This window comes from Cydia pomonella, chromosome 16 (assembly GCF_033807575.1).
Source record: "Cydia pomonella isolate Wapato2018A chromosome 16, ilCydPomo1, whole genome shotgun sequence".
NCBI classification, from domain to species: domain Eukaryota; kingdom Metazoa; phylum Arthropoda; class Insecta; order Lepidoptera; family Tortricidae; genus Cydia; species Cydia pomonella.
In genome coordinates this window covers 10,067,316-10,085,985 of record NC_084718.1, presented here as the reverse complement: position 1 = coordinate 10,085,985, position 18,670 = coordinate 10,067,316, and the positions used below count along the sequence as shown (strand labels likewise).

Sequence of the window (18,670 nt, the reverse complement as noted above, 5' to 3'; positions counted from 1 at the left end):
GTACCAAAGGAACCCTTATGGTGCGACTCTGTCCGTCCGTCCGTCAGTCACAACGCTAAATATCTCGAGAACCACTTAAGCTAACGATTTGTGGAATAATTATGAACAACGCTTACCCTGACACATTGAAAGTATTATTTTTTATTTTAATTTTTAATAACTATGGAAAGATTCCACTTATCGAACCACTCGCTACGCTCGTGGTTCAATTTTGGAATCTTGCTCGGGTATCAATATTAACACGAGCGGTTAAACAACAACTTTGCCCCCTTGTAAACCAAATAACTATTAAATACAGTCGAATACCCTATTATAATATAATAGGGTATTCGACTGTATTTAATATGGTATTTTACCAGTCAACCAACAAATCTGAAATGTGTCAAGGTGGGTGCAGTGACAAACCTCCTTTTACCTTATTTTCTACATAATTAGGCGTAGGACGCTGTATTTTTAATTTCATTGTATGAAATCCAAAATCAACAACAACATGTACAACATTTTGCTGGCCTAGACCTAGATCTGTTTGTAAATCTGCAGTGTTTGCTTCGCATCCGATTATCACGAACATAATGATAATATTTCCGCGCATGTCTGACAAAATTAAAATGTCTTTCTCTCTTATCACACTATGTAGCTCGCAAAGTGAGCGACACATTTTCCACTTGAGAGAATTTTACGCACAATGCATCCTCCTTTGTGTTCAACGCCTATAGAAACGAGGAAGCCATGCTGCTACTAAGTGACTTAAATTGACAATGTTTTTGTCACATTATTTATTTATCATTGTTTGGTTATGTTTGTACCGTTATTAGTGTAGTGGTACAACGAAATTGTAGTTACATTTTTAAATAATACTTTATAATATAATATTACCGCTCAACACAACTCAAAAGTTTTTAACGCGTAAAAAATACTGATAACGTGGTTGTCATAATACAAGTAAATATGTGTCACGTTTATTTGGTTTGTTGTTGGAACAGATAAACGTTTTAGGTAATTTATTTATGCCTTAATAATATAGGTACTTTTAATAGTTATAATATTGCTTCTGTATTATATTCAATTTAATTCTCAGTCACGTATCCTCTCAGATCCAGACAGACAATGGATTTAAATTAAACAGTGTGTCCTTCCTCAAGGCTTGAGCGCACTATAGACCGTGCATAGACCTATATATTACTATATGTATGAGATCGTGTCATTCACAACGACGGCGACGCGTGCCTTGACTCGTAATGTCACGTTGTTAAAGGTTAGATTTGTCACTATCAAAACAGTTCTATTCGTCGGACAAAAGCTATATGGTGTAGAAACGCGTCAGTGCACTCGACGGTAGGACTCGGCCCCGTCTGGCAACCGCGCGGCGTCAAGCCTGTCCGCAGAGAGAGACGGCACACCACACAAACCATGACGTAAGCCTCGAGACGTGTAGGCAAACTCAACTGAATGAATCGACAGTCCTCGGCGCACTGTCCTCCGCGAGCGGCCGGCATACTTCATAACAGTGTTCCATAAGTGTAAATAAAACGTTTTCGATTGTGTCAATGCGCGTGTGTTTAAAATAAACATGGATACGACGGAAATTAAACCGCTCAGTTTGAAGCTGAGAGTTTTCCACGCAGTGAGGTACTTCGTGGCTTGTATAGCGAGGGTATTTTGTACTCTTTACTATGGGAAGAAAGGGGAGAAGCTACCTCCGATAACCGATGAGATCCTGAAACAACCGGCGATCGAAGTCGCGAGAAGGATTAGAAATAAAGAGGTTTGTTATTATATTCTTATTCTTCTTGAAAACATTTAATAATAGACGACTTTGAACCTTGTCACAATAACAATGTACTTAAACAAAGTTCCATAGGTATTGTGCCTACTATATTTATTTTTTAATGGTCATTGTGAGAAAGTAGTAATTATGATTAATATCCTTGATAGTGCTCTGTTTTCAGGGATAATGTTATCGCCTTTTTTATCGGTGTGAATAATATAATTGAAAATTTAACTGAGACTTACTTATGGAAGTTTGTTATCTTACCCAATGATTAGATTGCCTGCAGCTTTACGAGTAAAAGAGCAATGTACAAAAAAGAGTATCAATGTTTATTGTAAAGAATAGCTCTGCTGTTGTTGTGTTATGACTATGACTAAATTGATGAAAAATGTCTGCGTATATACTTATATTTCTCACGTTCAGTTTGTTTATTTGTATGCAATTTCATTAAACGCAACAATCGTCGTGTTTGCATTCGTTCCAAGTCACGTAAAATGGGATTGATATGACCTTGTAGTTAAAAGAAACATGTAACCATGTCAAAGCCGCTGGTAATAGCTTGATAAATAATTAAAGACTCTGTGAACTCAAAAATGTAACTAGTAAGTGCCGCCGGCACGCGATGGTATGACTATTTCCTGATACCTATCTACCTGAATAGAAATCAAAGAAAAATCGCTAATATTCCCACATTTTGTTTTATGTACAATAAAAATACGTTTTATGTTTACCACTTCCGAAAATAAATCGACACGCCACCTAGTATCGGTATAGTTGTAGGAACTTACCTACCTAGTAATATTTTTCAAGTTTATCGCAAACAGACAGACGGAGTTGGTATCTACAACAAACAACATTGAAGAATAACAACGGTTCAACATAACGTACGCCTTAATTAAAGTTATTGCTAACAAGTGCGATGGGAGCAATATGGAATGTTATATGTTTTCAGTTCATATGTCCAGTTTTGTTGACAACGCCGATCATCATATTACATAACATCCTCCTTTATTTATTTGATTAAAAACGTTAGCCGCTAAATATACTATTGTATGGCATGGATGGTGAATATGCATTGATATATATCTAAAGACGGACCTTACGGGCAATAACAATGGGGCCAGTACGAAACGCTGAACTAGCACCATACTTAGTGCCCGTAAGGCCTGTCCTTAGATACGTATATGTTAATGTAATTATGCAAATTGTTTTTTCTTAATTTAACACCTGCCTTTATGTCAATACAGCAAACATTCAACATAAAGGCCTCCAATGTAAATGTAACTAACATAACTGTCAATAAACTTGACCCTCGATTGTCAACCAGTCTCTGCTGAATTGTTTTTGTAGTCATCCCAACATGTGTGATGACTAGTTAAGTGACTTGAGAGAGGCAAAAAAATGTTACTAACCAATGTTTATGCTGTCTCATTCCTCGCTGTTTGTAATGTGTAATAATAATACTTATACCATATAACACCAAATATACAATATTGTTTCCTTGTACTTTTAGAATGTTGGTTGGTTGAATACAACATTTGTTGCATTTTATACTCGTATACTATTTTGAATATAATTAATTGGAGGTCTAATTTTGCGCACTGCATATTACGCATGAGGCCAAATTAAGTTACGAAAAATGTCAGTTGCTGGACTCGTTAAAAATCGTCGCTGCGTTCATGCTACAGGGAACAAACATTCATCAAACAGGAAAAGACGAACATTTGCTCATAACGGGCTCGAAACTGTCAATCGTTTGCTACGATTTGACTGTCCATGTGTCACTCTCGCACTTACATACTTGTTACGAGTTATAGCAGACGATAAAATCGCAACAACGAGAAAGTATTGTAACGACCGTTGTAGGATCGCTGGTTGTGGGTCATAAAATACGGCGTTTCGTAAACCAAACATTGAGGATTTGTCCTTAAAACAGAAGGATGGATTTAAGAAGTCGAGCTACCAAGATTTTTGATGTAAAATTTTGTGCATGGGGGGGGGGGGGGGGGCTCCTAGTCCAAGTTGTTTGGTATCGTTTTCGTATAAATCGTGGATGCGAATTCATTTATGGTATATGGTCGGCCGATCTGGCCTAGTGATTAGTGATCCTGCCTATGAAGCCGATGGGCCTTCGAATCCTGGTAAGGGCATTATTTGTGTGATGAGCACAGATTCAGTTCCTGAGTCATGGATGTTTTTTATGTATTTAAGTATTTGTATATTGTGTATATCATTGTCTGAGTACCCACAACACAAGCCTCAGTCAATTTGTGTAAGAATGGCCCTATAATATTCATTTATTTATATTGCCACCATTTCGAAGTAAAAATATGTAAAATATGAAAAATAAACTTTTTTTTTTCAAATTTTGGTTCAGACATAGTTTGAGCCCCGGGAATGTACCTAGTAGTTTTTATATCGAAAATCATCGCTTAAGGGTGTGAAAAGGGAGGCGGAAGTTTGTATGGGGATTTGGGGAATCCATTGATTTGTTCTTCGGTTGGAATCTAGACTTTTTAACGTCCTAATTTAAAATTGTAAATTTGTTTGGGAATGAACCAAGTCAAACGATTGTTTAAATAACGGCTGGTTAAAAAAGATATTTTTTTTATTTTATAAATTGGTGCATTTTTAACAATTGGACGGTAACCCCTACAAAAATTAGTTTCCGTAATATTATAACATAGAGGACTACATTTATTTAAGCTTTTATTGTTTTCAGAATGCCAAAGGGTCCCAACTTAAATATTGCTTTTAACTTCCAAATAATCTTCCAAAGGCAAAATTTAGTTGTATACGATGGTTTATAATGGCTAGCCGCACTTTAAAAGTTGAATAAGCAGGCAACACATACATAATAAAATATATTTCTTCAATAGAAAAATTCGAAGATTCGAAATCAATTAAAATGTCAGTTTTATTTGCTTTTATAATGATAATTATAAAGCGATAAATTACTACAATAACTATTCAACATATCTCTATCTCTCTATCAACCTATATCATCTTAGGTTGGTAGGATATGTTGAATAGTTATTGTCAAGCCTATAATTGACCGAACGTCAGCGAAGGTCTCTCTTTCAGCTTGGGTGAAAATGCTTTCGTATGTCCGAATTCCGAATGATTTCCTCTACAGGTTGTAATTCTCAACCGATTCTCGTGAAATTTTGTTAGCACGTTCGATGATAAAATATATGTTTTTTGTCGATTCAGTTTTTGAATTTTCTTCAAAACGGCGGAGTCCTACATTTATTCAGTTTAAAGCTATGCTCGCGGGTTCAAGGCTCACAGAACACAGGGCCACTTGTATTACGGTACGGTTTCCGGTATTCGCCAGGAACGGAAGTCCCATGAAATCAAACACAAATCCCTGTCATGAAGTTTTCCTTAATATTAAAACTAATTCATAGACTTCTTAATCATGACAAGCCATCGAAATAGGTAGCTACATGCTACATTACATTACGCTAAATTCGGATAAATGATGTACGACGTGATTACACGACCCTTGGGGTACAAATACATAATTATCCACTTTGTCCTGTAGGTTTCAACATGGTTTACGTTTACTAATGAAAATAGGCCAAACCTAATATAGTATAATATATAATGTATCTTTTGACGAACAGAAAATGTGATACTTAGGATATTTCCATTTTGGAACTATTGCCAAAAATAATGGTTATAATCGGAACTCTGTAAAAAAATTGTAGTCATATAAATGTTAACTACCTACGAGTCGGACTTTCGTATGAAGTTATGAACTAAATTATGTACATGAATAAAACTAAACTTATTCTATGAGATGTGGTAACTGTCCAGTATGGAACCATAAAAAAGTGTTTACATGATTTAATTTTTAAAACCTCCTTTTTCCCTTATTAACTATACTTATAAGTTAAAGGTAAGCCTTGTACATTTTCTAAGATGACCTATTTGACAGTTACGAATTGCCCCGGGTTATTTCCACTAATCAGAGGCAGTAGTTACCACCAACTCACTTAGCTAGTCGATTTTTTTATTCCCAGTTGTTACCACTAAAATATTTTTATGTTGAATATGACTAAAATACCAAGATAATATTCCCACTAATCTATACAAATGTGTGTGTAAATATAGCTCTTAATTGTTTTGCTGGTCGTGGTTACATTGTTAAACTGGCTTGTGTAGAATTATTTCATACTAATAAACGTATTAAAATACGTTTTTTTTTTCATTTAAGAGCATTTAACTAAATTGGCTGTCGATGGATGAAATAACTCACTATTTACTAATATTTTGGAGGTAACAACTGAGAAAAAAAAAACAGTAATCCCAACCCACTTTGGTGGTAACTAGTTGAAATTTTTATTCCCAGATGTTACCAGTGGGTACAGATGAAAAAAAAATCCCAGTTGTTACCACTGGTAACAACTTGTTGGGAAATAATGGAAATAATTTGGTGGTAACTAGTAGGAGTAAGTGGAATAACCCATTGACCCTTATAACTATATGAAAGCTACGAACTACCGTGCTGCCTGTAATCAAACCAGTATGAAATATCTCAAATCATTCAAACAAAAACAATATGCGGCAATTAAAATTTCATCACCAGTTTTATAGCCCTATGAATCGCTTCTAAAACATATTTCCATTTTATGATGCCTGTTTTTCAGGTTACGAGTGTAGAGGTACTCGAGACGTGCATCAGACGCATCAAGGATGTCAACTCCGTACTCAACTGCTTCGTGGAAGACCGGTTCGAGTTGGCGAGGAAAGAGGCTAAAGAGGCTGATGAACTCATAAGCAGTGGGACCATGACGACCGAACAGTTGGAAAACGAGAAGCCTTTCTTAGGCGTACCTTTCACTACGAAAGACTGCATCGCGGTTAAAGGTAATGGTTGCATTTTAACTGTTTTATTTTATGAAGCTAAAAGTATTTTGAACTATGTTTCAAAGTGATAGGGTTAAATTTTGCATAATTTCCGACACCCTTATACCTTATAAAGGGTTAAATTACGTGTTACGCGAGATAAATGGCGTAATGATATGTAGGGCATGCAGTAATTGTAGGTACTCGTATTGAAACGAGATCGAAGCTATATCATGTTATGTCATACACTATTAATATTATTATCTTTTCTTTTGGAATGTTTTAGGATATGTAGCAAGTGTAACAAAGTACATACGATATAATTTTATAAAACATATGTAAAATTTTAATATTATACTGCTTTATTGGTTATTATTGTAGCGTATTTTAAACGTCCAGCTGAATACTCTAAGAATTCTTGGATTCATGAATTAAATATCGAGAAAAGTCGTGAAATGTATAGCATCCAATACATTCTACGACTCTTCCGCTCTTTCCGCACAGACTCTAGTACCGAGTGTATGCAATGTATTAAATCTTAATGCTAGAAATGTTCGTTCACGAATGTTAATCATAATTTGCTATTATTTATACTTTGCCATGCCATTATTTAGGATAATGGACAGACCCACGCCGCCAATTATATTTAAGGCGCACCCTTTTACGTCCTTGATGAAATGTTTGTACTTAATACGTAATGGTCGTCATATGTTAATTGGACAAACAAGTATCTACTAGTACTTCTGTTTGTAGGCTCTAGAATCGATCACTTCCATGAAACAACATAACATACATAGGAACTACCACGGTTCTCATGAGACTGTTCGGCAGATAACACAGCTTATGCAAACTTTGAAAAAGTCAGCCAAAACAGTAACATCCTAGCATCTTTTGAAACTCAAAATTTAAATACTCCTCGAATGCATCGAGAATTGAACCGCAGTAGAATGACATGCCGTTCATCATGAAGTTTTATATGGTTACTTAAGTTATGTTTAGAACTTTTACATAGAAGATAGAATCGTCAACTCATCACAAGTGTTCAATGTTTCCTAGCCTAACTATTGCTACAATAAAACTATGTTAGAAATAAGATCGTAGTTAAAGCGAATAAAGTAATTAGCCCTGAAGATTTTACATGACATCGGATTAACACGTTGTTGCATTATGCTTCCACAGGCCTACATCACACATCTGGGGTCGTGCTTCGAAAAGACGTGATCGCCAAAGAAGACGCCGAGAGTGTAAGGTTGCTACGAAGCAAGGGAGCCATTATCATGGGCCTCACCAACGTGCCAGAAATTTGCATGTGGTAAGCAGCGCTAACTTAAAAACCTCCACTCGACCCGACTTTGTTCAAGTCTCAAGATTTAATTTCAACAGCCGTCATTGGATTAGAGCAACTAAAAGGCATTATAAATAAAATAATTTTATTACTGTTTTGAAATCCAGAGTAGTGAAGTAAAATTATCATATACTCGTACTTATGTTGTAATTCGTACTAGTTCTTCAAGTTATATTCATTATACGTGCATTAAATGAGTCGAAGACGGTACAACTATCAGTACAGTATCATGACACCGTAAATTCCAGTGTATTTTAGGGTCCATATTATTATCATAGCATTTATTTTATGAATCCAGACTCATCGCGACAAGTGCCACAATGATTACTTTTATAAATAGCGTCTGTGTTTCAGGCAGTCAACAGGGGCGAAATTATCGCTGGATCGAACGCGGTTTCTATGTCCATAATATTCATTTGGAATAATCATCATTCTAATTTGAAACTGCTTGAACTATGGATTATATGAGCTTCTGTGTACGTTTTAGGTGGGAAACTCACAACCACGTACACGGCAGAACGAACAACCCATACAACACCACAAGGATAGTTGGCGGCTCATCGGGGGGCGAGGGGTGTCTGCAGGGAGCTGCTGGCTCCATGCCTTCTCAGAAATTGTTTTATATAAATAATCCTGATTGGCAAAACATAATTTATAATTTGCTGTCAGTTTATTTTATCTATCTAGTTGTTACGGATAACGAGGACTTACTTACACTGGTCCGCTAGGGAACACGCTCGGTAATCGATGTTAACAAGATCTCTGACGTGAAGTGGTCTACTCGTTAGTACGAGTATACTTCCTATTCCATACATACTTCATACAGGCTATTGAGCTTAGCGTTTCGTACCCCACTTGAGTTTTCTTTCTAGTACTTAATATGAGTTTTATTTTAAACAAATGCTGTATTAGGTACTCTCCTTTTTTTGATGAGACGAGGCCTATGCCCAGCAATGGGACGTGTATAAGCTGATAAATTGATAATAGACTTTTAGCAGTATCGTACAGAAACCGCTGTCGGATTGCATTCAATATCAGCGTATTTTCGCCTTTATTTCACTGCATATAATTATGTATTTTAAAAAAAACGTGAAACCATTCCGCAATTTAAGCGATCAAACAAATGAAAGTGGTCGTCCCCATTTTCGATGAAACATCGACTTATTACTTTGACAAACCTGCATATTCATCTGGCGTTTTATGTATCGTAAACTTTCGACCGTACAGAAGAAGGTCGGTTTTACAATTGAACGATAGAATGAAATACGAGGTACAGGAAATAATCGGGCTATATTCTGGTGCGAACTTCACATGTACGTTGAGTGTTGTGGTTTCCATTTCGAATACCCTTTGTTTTATTTAAGTTAAGTTAATATATGTGGGTAATATTTCAACCCCGTTAGCCATTTAGAATAGTCAATGCAAAAAGTTTTAAATTAAGTGCTATATTTAGAAATACTATTTGCCGGATGTTACAGATTTAAAAATAAGTCTTAGAAATAACAATGATCCTTGGCTAAATACTCTCACGATGATCATACAAAAAGTTCAAAGGGGTAACTTGAAAGTCGTTGGATGTAAATGGGAGATGGACATTGGGCAAGCGAGGTTACTAGGCTCGTGGTCAAAGAGATCAGCGTGGAGACCACCGACCAGATGGTGAGATGATATCTAACGTTACCTGCGGGAAAGCAATGGATGCGATTAGCACAAAACCGAGGAGGGATCTGACATACTCGTAGTATGGGAATTATGCAACTTAATGCTTTAGATGTTAATGTAAAGTAAATATTCTTTTGTTTCAATAAACTGCCGTAACAGACAAGAAATATTACTAATTGTTGTGTTGTGTTAAGTTTTCATGTCAATTTTACATCTACCAAATTTGAAATATAGAAATGAGCATGTGCTATTTCAAACAGAACACAGCGATGGGGTTACGAGGAAACTTCCTTCAATTATATAATACTTACTCTCAAGTTGAAGAGCACAGAGCATGTTACTCAATATACAATTTATACACATACATATATTAACCGACTTCAAACCTCACAACATGGTAAACCACTTAGATCTGTTTAGAAATATTTATTACATTCCTGCACGTCTCTAAGGATTTTGATGTGTATTAAGTAAATTGAAAGTTCTTATATGTACGTTTCTTTTCGTTTTGTTTTACTTTATTAAATAGTTATCTTAAATTATATTTCCAGGGTCCGATATTGGAGGCTCCATCCGTATGCCAGCGTTCTTTAACGGAATATTTGGACACAAACCATCCCGAAATATAGTGTCCAATGCTGGACAATATCCACTACCTAAGACTGATCTGCTGAATTCATACCTGGGTAAGTACCTGACAAAAAAACGTATGCCAAACTATTTCAACCGAGTCATACTTAGCAAATTGTAGTTTTCACACAAGATAGTTTAACAGTTAGTTACTATCTTAAACTGAAATGTTTTTCTGCAGTTATTAATGTACCTGATGTTCTATGAAACTTTGTTTAAGCGTATAAGAAATATTAAACCAAAAGCGGCCGATGTAATCATAACATATAGGTAGTTAAGGTTATCCTCACAGGTTGTAAAACATTATCCTCGATACAGTAATGCGTACATAATCATATAAAACTTATCGCCGGTACCTATTTATTGTTTCTGTTTTCAATGTCGCCACGAGTCGGCCCGCATTATTTCAATAACCCATATACATACCAATAATAGAACACTATGATACAAGTGTGCTAAGTTGGTCATTACACACGAGGCGACATTATGCGCGCGAGCTGCAAGCGTGCGCGCAATAAGAAAGCCGATGTGGGTAATGATGACTAATGCACACGCGTTTCATACGACGTTTTTCAACATACTTGCGAGGAAAAACAAAACTTATAATTTTTTTTTTTTTTGTCAAAAGTACAATTTTTTTTCAAAATGGTGGCTTACAGTTTTAACATCGAATAATTGCACCAAAGCGTGCTGAGCTTGTAGGCACTTATTCGCCAGTTCATTTAAGTAAGCTACCAACTCGTTTTCTAAGAAAGACTGGGCGTTTTTGCTGATTTTCCATTGAATAAAAGTTTCATATGATATGCCGCCAATTATTTTTCACCAGATTTTGATGGCAAAAGGCTATCGTTCGACGTTCTCGGCTCTTGCCTCTTATTAGTTTTACTGGCAGCGTCAATTTTATGTGTTCTTAATTTTCAATGCTTGAAAATGACATTTTCATCAATATACACCATGTTTTTTTTTATTTCTGTTAATTTCAAGGGTGCATTCCTGAGCTTAAATTAAGCAACTTTCTCAAAGACACCGGTATTCTAATTAACTCTATTTCGGAGATAATCAATATTTAATTTTTATCTTATAAGGCCCTTACGAGCGTGTACACTTGCCTTAGGGCCTGTTTACATATTGATTACTGATTAGTGTTTAGTATAAGATAATAAATTTGCTACTAAACGTAAATACTATCTCGGACGATTGATGTTCGAAATGACATTGATATGTCACAGTTTTCAATTGTTTGATTGAGTTAACGCATTCACTGCCACCGACGCATATATGCGTTCACCGTCATACAAGTTTGTTCCTAGGCCACGCCCCCTGGCAGTGCATGCGATAAATGTAATGCCCGTGTTACAACAACGCTATATGCAACATTTAATTACTTTTTATAGAAAAAGGTTTTTTTTTTTTTAATTAACTATGCCATTTAGTTTCCCTTATCGTTCTTACCGATACCCCGAAGTTAACGGAATTCAATAAAAACACGGTGTGTAAACTAGACTATTCCAATTTTATGACAAATACGGAAAATGGCGCGTTATTTTTTTTTACGATTCCAATGCGCGCGCAAGACAAAGGCGCGAACGAAATCGACAAACAGCCAATTTAAAAAAATGTAAAAAGCTAATATTTTCGTATTTCTATTCGACGGATGGAGATCAAATCGATAAAATGTTATGTTTATTCATTAATGTAATTTAAGAGATAATTTAATCTATAAATTATGTTTGGTGTGATAAAACCTCCGAAAACCTTGAAACCAAATACCTACCCCAACTTTGTCGTGAAAAAGAGTGCCATAATAAACGTCATATTTTCGGAGAAATCTGACACTTTCCCACTTTATCCTTACAATTATAATGTAACTACCTACACACATATATCAGAGACTAAAGGTAATAACTGTTGCTAATCTGCAAACAAAGTAGCATTCCCCGAAATATGAAGTTTCTGTAGATTCAGTTTTTATTTCGTATACACGATTTCAAGATTAGTCCCAATAAAAAATAAATGTATTTGCACGTCCCTGGTCCTAATAGGTAAAACTCCCAATTCATTCCCTGACTCTAGAAGCCACGTAAATAAACGAATAGATAACGTACTTTCCACATCCACATGGACAAGCCCCCGGCGCTTAATGCTAGCCAGACATTTAAACATTTAATGATACAACGCATTAAATGTTTATTCGGTGTAGGTAGAGTAATACTTGTAGGTACTGTACGCAAACGTTGTAGCGTTGTTAGAAGTCTTTCGAATCTTATAGACTCGCAAACCTTGAAGATTCAAGCTTTGAAGACTCTAGCGTTGAAGGCTTAAGCTCAAAAACGGTTCAGAACCTTAACGACTCGAGCTTTTTATGCGCTCTTAAGAATAAGTCTTTAAGACTCGGGCTTTATAGAGAGCTCAAGCTTTAGAACTCGGGCCTATAGCTCAAGTCTCTCGAACTTTAAAGGCATGAGCCAAGCGTTAAGAGCTCAAACAATGAGCGCTTTAGGCATTTAAGTATTACTTATCGTGTAAAAACTTATAAACCTTAAATTTAAACGTTTACGTACATTTAAAAAAACACATTTTGAAAATATATGATATGACATGATTTAATGCAGGTTGCATGTACAATAATATATGAAAAGTAATCAATATAAAAAGTTTTCAAATTTAAAGCTTGAGGCCTAAAGACTCGAGGTTTCTGCGCTCGTAAGCAACAACACGAACTTTTTAATTTGAAGCTAATACGCTCGAGCTCGAGATTTTAAGGACTACATTTTCACTCCTTTCTTCACTATGTTTTTTTTTTTTGTGTTTTGCGTGTGTTTGTGTTTGTTCACTAACTAGTTATAGTATCTATGCAGTTGGTGGGTCGGTCCTTCTCAAAACATTCATGTGAAAAATATGTCAAGTGGCTTATGAACTTTATGAGGCCTAAACAAAAATGGTAAATGAAATTTGAGCCCTAAACTTATTTTTGTTGTCCTAAAATCTAAGGAGACAACTAGGGATGGATTCTTACGTTTTATATACGTCAATATTATTCTAATATTCAAATGATAAATCACAGTAAATTCTAATGAATCCGTTATAATTTACAGGTCTCGGTCCCATGACGCGGTATGCGGTCGATCTCAAACCCCTCCTGAAGATTATAGCGGGCGATAACGCAAACAAACTTGCTTTAGATAAACCCGTCGACGTAGGAAAACTGAAGGTTTACTATCAGTTAAGTAACGAAGCTCCAATGATAGATTCCGTAGATCCAGATATCACGGCAGCCTTGAAGAAAGTTGTGGAATTTCTAAACCTCAACCACAAAATAGTAGCAGAAGAGAAGCAGATCAAACTTCTCCAGAAATCAATGCCCATTTGGATGACAACGATGAAAAATGAAGAACCTTTTGAGAGTCTGATAATGGCTAAGCAAGGCACGATGGCGATTGTTACAGAAATCTTTAAGAATCTCATTGGGTGTTCGGGAAATACTTTGATAGGGCTGTTTACCGCTTTATTGGACCGCTCTGGCACACCAGTAGGCAGTCCTAGGTACAACCACTATCTAAAGTTACGTGATAGTTTAGAGAAGATTTTTGTAGAGATGCTTGGTGATGATGGTGTGTTTTTATATCCTACGCATCCAACGCCAGCGCCCTACCATAACGAGCCAGTGTTCAAACCTCTGAACTTCTGTTATACCGCCATTATTAACTGCCTCGGTTTACCAGCGACGACAGTGCCTTTGGGTTTGAGCAGCGAAGGCCTTCCAATAGGTATACAGGTAGTAGCAAATCACAACAATGATCGGTTGTGTTTAGCTGTTGCCGAAGAACTTGAGAAAGCTTTTGGAGGCTGGGTAGAACCTAAATAGATGGAACTTATTTAAATATTATATTGGAACATATGAGATGTATTTACCAATATACACTGATTAAATAATAGGCTGTGCCTCGCTTTATATCGAGAAATGTTCTACAATGTGTTATCAGTTATCACAAATAGATATAACTATACTTTATATATATTGTATTTTTGTAAAGTGCTAATAAAGATTTTTTTAACCTTTTTCAATACCTACTTATTTACTTACTGCAAATGATAGTTTGTTGATACGTTCCGTATCCATGGTATCCAAATACCAAAACCTAGTCTCAATATATACATAATTCGTGTAACCGATCCAAACATGATGCAATTTTTATGTGTCAATATGTTATGCAACAATGTTATTTATTAGATAAGTCCATTAAATTTTATAAGCCTCAATCAGGTAATTTATGCTTAATCCCATTGTTACTAATAGATAAGTCAAAATTACACATTATGACGAACGAATAAAAGCTTGTAGCCTGTTTATGAATAATGTCAAAAGAGTTTATCGCATTAAAGCATTATAGTATTAAATAATATATTTTTCACGTCAGCAGCTGGAACAAGGGTAATTTGCTGCTTAAAAACAGTGAGCAAAATCGCATTTTGCTCACTGAGTGAGACAAAATAACATTCAAGTGACCTTCATATTCGAATATCATTTCAACGTGCGGGGCCTAATACAAGTTCGAAGTATTCGGATTATATTGTCTTTGTCCCTTTCACGTCATTAGCAAAAAGAAAGAGACAAAAAAGTGCATACGTAATTCAACGACATATTGACTGTTTATAATAGACCCCCGAAATAAGTCAGACCGCATCGTTCCAAAACACCCTACGAGTCTTCATTCGTAATAATTAATTAATGAAATAAAAGTTTAAAATTTAATAAAAATACCATATTTTACGTATTTTATTATACAATCAAAACAATATACTTATACAAATTTAAACAATTGTTACGCAGTAAATAATTCTACTTAACGACTTTTAACGATCTCTACTATAGTTGACAAATAGTAGTATCCGCAATTCGGACCGTAACTTACAAAGTTTTTTTTAACAAAAAAAAGTTCACGATTTAACTGTCAATTGATGTTCGTTAATTCATTATTTTCGTATCATTTTATTGTAATTTCTTTCGTTTTGTTTTATTGCGGTAATTAAAGTTAATTGTTAGAATACCTTCAGAAAACATGAGTGAAATAGTGATGAAGACGGATTAAATTTTTTCAGGTTGTATTTTTTGATGGCTGACTGACGTGAAAAATTTTGTGTACTACACGAGATCAAAGTTATTTACATCTCGTGCGCTTTTGAGTCCCTTACCACGATCAAGATTCTAAATTAGATTCACTCGCTACGCTCGTGAATCTACTATAGAATCTTTCGCTTGCACGGGACTCAAAACAAGCACTCGAAGAAATATCAAACTTTGCTCTCTTGTTGTACAAATAACTATTAATGATTGACAAATACTAAGCAGAGCCGCCTACTGCTAACTTACTAATTTTACATTACTAAAATATCGATACGAAAAATGTTCCAAAAATATGCATGCACAACCTTAATATATGGGCAATAAAGTTGTGTATATATATTTTTGGAACATTTTTCGTATCGATATTTTCAGACGTAACCGTACATATAATAAAATAACAGCTATTTGTTTTACAAGAGGGCAAAGTTGTTTTTTTAAATCCCCGTGCTAATATGGATACCCTAGCGAGCAAAAGATTGCAAAAGCGTTTCGACGAGCGTAGCAAGTGGTTCGAAAATTAGAATCTTGACCGTTGCGGGGGTTAAGCAAATTTGCTGCCGAGTGAAACAAAAATTTTCACCGCACCAGCGCGAGGAAAATACTAACTGTAAATCATTAGAAATCAAATCCAAATGAACGCTATTAAATATTCATCATTCAAAATCATCAATTAAAAGTAAATTTCCCCAGTCTTTCCATTAAATGGAATAAAAAATTTATTTTACTTTGCCACTCTTGTGTTGTGGATAAAATGCATCTTTCTCATCAGTGTTAAAAGAATAGAGCCGTACGTGCTGGTGTGGAGAAACATTTTTTAAATTATCGCCGTTCACCTTATTGCTGAACCGTAGTATTCATTTTGGTTTTCCTGGTAACAAGTACGAGCAGTAGTGATAGACATACTCGTGTTAACATCACGCAATTAGAACGACTCTACGCTTATAAAGAAGCCAAATGTCGATCATCTGGATCTGGACCAACTGGACAACAATAGGACATCAAGCTAAGTGCAACTATTACTCGCAGTAGGTCAATTAAATCTATAATAGATCAATGCAACGTCGCTGTAGGTAACGATACAGAACATCCGCTTATAGCCAACAGCCAACGTGGGCATTCAAGGACATCACGAAGATAGCCGTCATTGTGCCAGTTACGTCAATCGCTTACCCACGTAACCTAAGAGTTCCGTCTGGGGTCGGTGGGTTACCGAGCCAAATGTGGCCTAATTAAAAAAGTGTATTTTTACTGCAGTTCAGGTTCACAATTTTTATACGATTAGACAAATGCGATATTAAATCTTCAGAGACAAAACTCTAAAGTGGTATTAATAATTTGGTACTTAAGAGCAATTCCTAGCTGAGCAATTTTTCAAAATTCCCACGCAAAAAACTCAAAAATCGAGGTTTCGCTCTAGACTGTTTCCTCCTCCTAGCCATTTTTGCGATTTTCAAGGCGCTGTACGTTTCTTCAAAATAAAATAATCCAAAAAAGCAAAACATAGCGGCACAGATATTGATGATATTAATTTTATTTGAAAAAAAAAAAACATTGCTCTAGGTTAAAAATCCAGGGGAAACAGTCGAGAGCGTTTGTATGGAAAAATCGCAACTCGGAATTCTTCTTAAGGGAAGTTCAAACTGATACTTGAGGATTTTTATTTTAGGAGAGATTTTATTCACGTATTAAAGGTTATTTTAATGGATTGCAAAAAAATAAAACTTTTTTTCCTAGCCAGTTTGAGTGTCCCACTGCTGGGGAAACGCGAAAAAAATCATACTGGTTGGTATTATTTTCAGCTGCTGTCATTTCAACTCAACTTGTCGTATTTTATTCGACTATCACTTCAACAAACAATTTACCTACGCATTTCTAATTTTGAGTAAGATAAGACGAGGATTTTAATTAATGCCATAGAGCACATTGATAATTAAAATTTAATCACAATCTAAGGTACAACGTAATTACATTACCGCCGTATCCAATTTCATTAATTATTAATCTATTTATGTGACATAGTTGTTGGTAAGTAAATATTCTTTTTAGCGATAAGACTGCCTGTAGTTGCTTAGTTGTTTATGTTAAATTGCACAATAAACAATATTATTATTTTCAGGGGTTTTTATATCTCAGCATAAGCTGTCAGCTACGGGCCGAAGCCAAGTACATGTAATCAAGTACAATGACATAAAATAAAAAATATGCATTTTCAAAATAGCTACCTCCCGAGGTATTTCGTTTGCGCTACGACATGGGTTTCTTCAAGAAGCGGGTATTTAGGGTTCTCAAGGGTCGGTAACGCTTTAGTAGCTCCTATGATGACCGCTTCCCATCAGGCGGCTCGTCTGCTCGTTTGCTGCCTATACTATAACATAAAAAAGCTAATTCGACTTATTCATCTTGTTGCAAAAACTTTCTAACGATTCTGCAGGTATTTAGTATCGCAGCTTTCTGCAGCTGCATGTAGGTGTTTTGTTTCAGATCAATGAGCTTCAGACTGGGGTGGTGTTTGGGGATGAGGAGATATTATTTTTATTATTCTTTATTGTACCACAAAGAAATCGAATTTAAAAACAGATTTACAATGTACTTAAATAAAGGTAGCTATCGCTGTAAGCGATCTCAGACAACCTTAGGGGAGGAGGATATAATAATCGGACAGACAGACGGACATGACGAATCTATAAGGGTTCCGTTTTTTGCCATTTGGCTACGGAACCCTAATAATAAAAAGAACAGAAAGTTTTTATAACAGGCAGTGCACGAATTAATTAGAGAAATAGGAAAATTACATCGTGGTACGAGTATTTTAATTTAACAACATAACAAATAAAAACCAGATTATTAACTAAAACAGAAACTTAATCGAGTAGTAAAGTAAACGCATCCGAAAAATTTAAAGGTATAGCCTAGTTTGAAATATTTGAAAGCCAAGTCCTATTTCCGGTTAAAAAAAACATGCAACAAGACAATATGAATTAAGTCATTTTTATTAAGTTGTCCTCAAGGTGCCGTGGGTTCAGTAAATTTATCGATTCAGAACCTGATTAACTTCCGCTCGATAGAAAGAAATCACGAACACATGTCTACAACGCACATTAAAAATTTGTTACATTTTTTGCACAAAAGAAAAACTAAGATAAAAATATGAAAACTGCTTCTAAAACTCATCAAGTAGGTACTTTTTTGTTATTAAATTAATTAAAAAAAAAAAAACAATTCAGTAACAATAATATCCGCGATCCCGGGCACTGCATCTCCCTGCCTAATTTGCTGGTTTTGC

General features: G+C 35.4%; 2 protein-coding genes and 1 long non-coding RNA gene across 3 annotated transcripts in view; 2 read left to right on the top strand and 1 right to left on the bottom strand.

The window, feature by feature from the left end:
• The window catches only part of LOC133526133 (cytochrome b5 reductase 4), a 137,114-nt gene extending 118,607 nt beyond the window's left edge, over positions 1–18,507 (bottom strand). The window contains exon 1 of the mRNA XM_061862608.1: positions 17,610–18,507. The gene's annotated coding sequence lies outside the window, so the exon portion shown is untranslated. The remainder of the gene's footprint in view (positions 1–17,609) is intronic.
• Positions 1–18,670, top strand: part of LOC133526145 (uncharacterized) — a 146,939-nt gene that overhangs the window by 114,994 nt on the left and 13,275 nt on the right. The gene's annotated exons all lie outside the window — the stretch shown is intronic.
• On the top strand, positions 1,238–14,322 carry LOC133526152 (fatty-acid amide hydrolase 2-B-like). Its single transcript, XM_061862636.1, has 7 exons — positions 1,238–1,765; positions 6,427–6,646; positions 7,805–7,937; positions 8,458–8,571; positions 9,400–9,410; positions 10,184–10,318; positions 13,358–14,322. Exons 1-7 carry the CDS (start codon positions 1,571–1,573, stop codon positions 14,125–14,127), a joined length of 1,578 nt encoding a protein of 525 aa, XP_061718620.1. The 5' UTR covers positions 1,238–1,570; the 3' UTR covers positions 14,128–14,322.